This window comes from Bombus pascuorum, unplaced genomic scaffold (genome assembly GCF_905332965.1).
Source record: "Bombus pascuorum unplaced genomic scaffold, iyBomPasc1.1, whole genome shotgun sequence".
Lineage (NCBI taxonomy): Eukaryota > Metazoa > Arthropoda > Insecta > Hymenoptera > Apidae > Bombus > Bombus pascuorum.
Window position 1 is genome coordinate 167,270 of NW_026869750.1, and position 6,014 is coordinate 173,283.

Here is a 6,014-nt window from a genome sequence, read left to right on the forward strand (position 1 = left end):
TCCATACCTATCAATTATGCTTTGTATAGTAGATCGAGGTCTGCTTACAATCCATGAAATTTCTATTAAACTTTTATGCTGTACATTATTATGCACATTAATAATAATTTGTCTTTCACCTACCATATATAATTCTGAATACATCGAAATTGTTAATGCTACTGATGCCGATAACGTTCCCAACATTAATCATGATTACGAAGCAATAATGTCATGTGTTTACTTTATGCATTCTCCAGTAAGCAGTTTGAAATAAGAACCGTAGAAATACCTATTGCTTGTATATTTCTGTCGATATTTTGTTTTTTCTTGCTCATTCCACAAGTTGTACAAGTAACTAATATTTTCTGGATTGTATCTATTCTAGAGGTTTCTCAAAATATGTACATATTCATTGTTTCTAAAAAATTAGTTGATAAACAACAATTTCACGTAGTCATGTTTGAAATTCATTGGTACAAGAATACTTTCTACACCCTGTAGATTATCTTCCTCGTATTTAGTTTTGTATATTAGATAATTAATCAACCATTTATATGAATTTTCTTGTCTCAAACTTTAAACATTTTTAATATAGAGAGTACTATGTAAATAAATTGTACTTAATTCCAATTGTTGTAAAAGGGATTTTATTCGTCTATGTACTATACGCACTCTATGTTTGGGAACAATTGCTAAAAAACCCAAGAAATATGTTTCAAAGTCAAAAAATAAAAATAAAGAACATTAGCTGCAATTCCGTATAACTAGTATTTGATTACAGGCCCCTGATCCTAATTCAAAATTTATCAACAGGGAAACGAACCGTGGAAAAAGAAACGTGGTACAATAAAAAATGGAAAACTAAAGATAATAGAACTAAATGGAAAGTATTGTTCAGAATGTTGCTCGTGACAACATATTTCAATATTTCAATGTGAAATCGATGATCGTTTGCTATGTGAATAATTTCTGCATAATCTTCTTCTTTAAGAGAATTTGTAAGAGTTGAGCAATTGGTTTGTCGTTGTTCCTGATTGGTCGTTTGAGATCCTTTTCATTCATTCATACCGGGTAACGAATATTTTAACTGATTTTAAATATTAATAAGTAATGAACAGAAATTGAAACGCAATTCTATTACTCTTCATTTTCATTTTATTTTTTATACTTCTCAAATCCGACAACTGTCGTCGAATACTCTGCTGTGGAGTATTGAGAAATAAACATTGGTTCTATACTACAATAGGAAAAACATTTAATAAATAAGATATATCGAACGTTATGAAAATTATTCTGTATCACTCACGTTTCAGCTGCTCGATTACCATTATTCCATTTTTCTTATTATTATCTTATTATTTCATTATTACCAATCTAACATAATTACTAAATGTTATTCAATAATTCTATTTTACAATCTGTGCGCTATAACATTAATATCCGTTGAAAATTTGGGCTGCATTAAATTCCTTAACTTTTTAATATCATTGGTAATTTATTCCTTAAACTCCAAATTACTTCTCAATCTTATACAATGAATATGTAGTTTGTTTTTTATCGTAATACAAGGGTATTGTTTCAACGACTTTTATCGAATAAATCTATTTTTAATTCAACATCGCAATCAGAAGTCTTTTCCACTCAGCAGTGCAATCACTCTGGAAAAAAAAAGATACTGGTGTTTTCGTCTTACAGTTCACGATAAATAAAAAGTCGTTTGCGAACGTGCAAATTTATTGCAAACGAAACATATATTACAGTTATGTGAGATGCATATTATTAACATTTATGTTAGAGATGCCTATATTTTTCTTTTCTTAAATAGAATTAATAAACACATTTCTCTCCATGATTTTCTTTAATTTAAAAGTGCGATCAGAAGCCGCTTAAATTCTTCGCTGCAGTCACTCTGTAAATGCAAACAGAATGTAGGAAGGATTAAAGCAATGTAATAAGTGCGAAATAATATTATATTTATATACAGATTCAATGTACACATACGCATGCACATTATGAAAGCGGTTTGAAATTAGTAAAATTAGTTAACTGGCATATGAATTACTTTATTAATTAAGGAATTTCGGTATGCAATTTTTAACAATTATAACAGACATTATTTATTTATATTCATTCGATAGGTCTCACGGAGATTAGTATAGTGTATTTCGATGCGAACGAACTAATTTTACGAGCAAACTCATATACGACATCATAATCAACAAAGTCAAACAAAAACCAGCAATGTAGTACCGTAATCACTGCTAATTATTGATGTAATTTAGAACAAATTAAAGTTAAGACATCTATACAGCTTCGCGGAATGTTGCGAAGATATATTCCTGGCGTTAAAGTAAGATTTAAAAATAAAAAGAATTGTTGAACATGAAATGCTTTCATCCAAGTAGAGCAAGCAAGAGTCTCTTGTAGTCTCCTGAACAGTCATCCTGAAATTTATGGAAAATTATGGGCAGCCAAGGTACAGGCAAGGTACTTGTTAAAGAATGAAGTGATTTATGAAAAATTAAGACACGTGTATGTGTAAAATTAAGACGTGTATATTGTGCATTATTACTTTGATGAGAGTGAGTCCAAGTATAAATGTTTCTGCAAAGAAATCCTTAATTTTCATAATTCTATCAAGATTGACATTAAATGACATTGTATATATTTCGTAATATGTATTTTAAACAAGTTTTATTGTTAAAAAAAAGAAAAAAAAGAAAGGTAAATATTACAGAAACATTTTTACAAAAACACCAAGTATTTAGATAAAAATATAAAGTATCTCTGACTTACATCGATATCACCTGCAAGCGATTGTCCATACATTTTTTGATAAGTATCCTTAATATCTCCTAAATCGATTTCCGATCGAGCTACGATTATGCGTATCAATGTCGAGTCATCTGTACCTAATCCACGCATTGCTTTGTATAATCTCTCCGCAAAATATGCAGTTTTATCTCGTGCACACCTGACTAAAATAAACAAATTCAAAATTAATTTGTTAGCCTGTATTTTGCATTGCACTTTCGTCATACCCACAAAATGAATTTTCACGAAAGGCAACATTTTGAACAACATTTTCCTATACATATAACCACCACTCGGCCTTAGTTTCCGAGATATTCCCAAAAGACTGTCGATGCCACTACAGTGAATTTTGTCTACAATTTTATTTTATGCGTCAGTATATCAGTCTGTGAGGCGGCTGGTAACCAATGCACTGTCACAGACGAACACTTATAGACAGATTTTTGCGAATATCTTGGCAACGAAGGATGAGTAGCGGTTATATGTACAGGAAAAAGTTGTTCTTACATTAACACATATTAAAAAATCATCGAAATCGGTGAGGCGAATGAAACATCCATAATTATCCAGATCTTTAGTGATGTAATAGTAGAAGTCCTGCTTATTTAATCTTTGTATAAGTATATACGTGCATTTGCATAAATGTGGTACCAGAATATTGATACTTATTCGGAAAACAACAAGGTATATTTCCCTTGATCTTTCCCAGACTCTACACGATAAGCTTTTCACAATCTAATTACATATATGTGCATATGTAATTATATATATATATAATTATATTATATGGTATATATTAGATTAGATATATACGTATAGTTATTTAAAGTTTGTCCAATGAGGCGAAGAAGTTGGCATAAACGAAACGTGATTACTGTGGTTACAGCTAATGACTGCCAATCGAGTATCACTTATCGGCAGCAAATGGCTGTAGCTGTAGCTGCAGCGATCACCTATTATGTCTATCTCTGTCTCGTTTTGTTGGACAGACTACAATTAGATGACGAGTTACATGTTTCGGAGTATTCTTTAAAATATAAAAAATGTAAGCATAAATAATATGCATAACATTTGCCCCAGCAGTGGATAAAGTACATAAAACTAATTGCATGCTACTTACTGATAAAAAAAGTTAATTACTCTTTCTTGTATTATACCAAATAAAAATTGTACGATTTTACTTCTTTATGAAAAGTAACATATATTTCTTACCAACTGCAAGATAGCCGTCTTCGACTGATCCGGAAAATTCTGTCTTAATAGCTTCTTCTAAGCTGTGACCAGCAAGGCGTTCATATTCCTCAAAAATTTTTCGTAGTTGAGGGAAACTTTTCGTAATGAGAATAGCATTAAAAGTACTTTCGTCTGTTCCCCATTGTTCCTCACCAGCTGCAAGTAATCTTTCGGCATCTTGCATTGCAGCTTGTTCGTCAACTTGAGGATTTTCATCTCTATTGGCCTATAAAATAATTTATACATATTTTATTAAATAAATTTTTATTCCAAATAGGAATAATAATAAGAATAGTACTTTTATATTTGTGCCTTTGTTAATTTTGTATATTGTGATATCAACTGTGTACTGTATATAAAATATCTTATGCGAATAATTAGTTCAAAAATTATCGCGTTTAAATATTAAAATACTGTGCGAGATAACGTACGTGTATCGCCTCTTCTCGGAATGTTGCGAATTGTTCTGAGAGAACTTAACAACAGTTTAAAATAGTGGCAAAGGTAGATTATGAAAAGACAATGGCGCTTTTATGTGATCATTAGATCACTGAATACGTCTCGATCATGTACATGACATTAAATGTGTGTATTAATGAATAACTAGAATATAAAATAAGGATGCAAGATTGAGAATGACTTGCTGTGTGCCTCGTTTTAATCGAGTTGCATCACGAGGTATAATAAAGTTAAAAGTTGTTTTTAATCTCTCCTTAGTCATCTCGTACGTGCGACTAAAGTGAATAATTAGTAAACAAAAATGTTTGTTTATTTGGATGTTCCCATCAAACACCGTTTCTAGAGCTGTTACAGTTACAGTCTTACGAGTCCAACGAGAGAACATACGCGTTAATTCGCAGAACTTTTATATTTGAAACATACATAAGAGATTCGAAGGTCTCACTAAAAAATCTCATCTGTTGTACTTTTCTTATTGGTTGTTACATTACTTATTCTTATAAAACGCATCAACTACGCTTTTTCTTATGCGATTCAAATCTATTACTTCTCATTCCGTAAATGTCTACACTATGCTAATCGAGCTCGACATTTATCACCAATTTTTCATGAAGATATCCGATAAATTATTATCCAAACATATCCATTAGACACATCGTTTTCAAATGACTTTGACATTGAATCTCAAAGTTAAATGTTTTATATTGAATCGTATGATATAATATGACTGACTACCGCTATGCTTCTGAAAATGTTTGGTGGTATTATAAAATGTTTAAACATATCGTTTCTTTCTAAAATAACAGTCTCAAATGTCGATCTTCGATAATATAATAATTCAGATAAATTTACAATTTAAACGAATATAAAAATAATAAAAGAGTAGTCTTGTAAGTTAAAAAAATCATATCAATTTAATTATTATATTAGAAAATTTACTTACGCATGAAAGTGAAACTAACAGCCTCTTAAAATAGCCAGAAGTATCGCTTTTCAAATCATCCTCTAAATCCGTTCCATACACTGCAAATACAGTAGCGGACAAAAGTTTAAGACGATGATTTGTAAACCGGATTACAAACATCTTATACGCATATTGTTCTTCTATTCGGTTTGTCTCTTTGGAATAACGTAGCTGTATGTTTGACCTTCGTAACCTCAGACAGTCAGTTGTTAAATACAAACAATGTAGGAGTTACAACAGTTAGTTACCGCCTAGCACTTGGAAACAGTGGACATTAGTTTAAGACGATCTGTGTAAAACGTGAGTACGAGTACAGTTTTTGAACATTTTGATTCTGGAATGTCAAAATCATTGTTTAGTGTACCTTTTATTGCTTAAAATTCATTTAGGTAGGAACAGACTATGGGTAAATCAAAGAATTTACTTGAAAACGAAAGGGAACAAATCGTAAGGCTGCGAAAGCAAAGTAAAACCTTCACCGAAATAGCAAATATAGTGAACAGGTCAGAAACAGCTTGTAAACAAGCTTGGTATAAATGTTTAAAGACAGGCATGTATTGCG

General features: G+C 31.0%; 1 protein-coding gene across 1 annotated transcript; it reads right to left on the reverse strand.

The window, feature by feature from the left end:
• Nucleotides 1–1,103: 1,103 nt before the first annotated feature.
• Nucleotides 1,104–5,587, reverse strand: LOC132915893 (annexin B9-like). Its single transcript, XM_060975660.1, has 4 exons — nt 5,432–5,587; nt 4,009–4,255; nt 2,779–2,960; nt 1,104–1,640 (listed from the first exon to the last, which is right to left on the reverse strand). Exons 1-4 carry the CDS (start codon nt 5,570–5,572, stop codon nt 1,590–1,592), a joined length of 621 nt encoding a protein of 206 aa, XP_060831643.1. The 5' UTR covers nt 5,573–5,587; the 3' UTR covers nt 1,104–1,589.
• Between the last annotated feature and the right edge of the window lie 427 nt (nt 5,588–6,014).

Coding starts and splice junctions, on each gene's coding strand:
- LOC132915893 (XM_060975660.1), bottom strand. CDS start 5,572: ATGTTTGTAATCCGGTTTACAAATCATCGTCTTAAACTTTTGTCCGCT. Junction 4,256..5,431: donor TGTTAGTTTCACTTTCATGC/GTAAGTAAATTT, acceptor ATTATTTTATAG/GCCAATAGAGATGAAAATCC. Junction 1,641..2,778: donor CGCTTGCAGGTGATATCGAT/GTAAGTCAGAGA, acceptor TTTTTTTTCCAG/AGTGATTGCACTGCTGAGTG.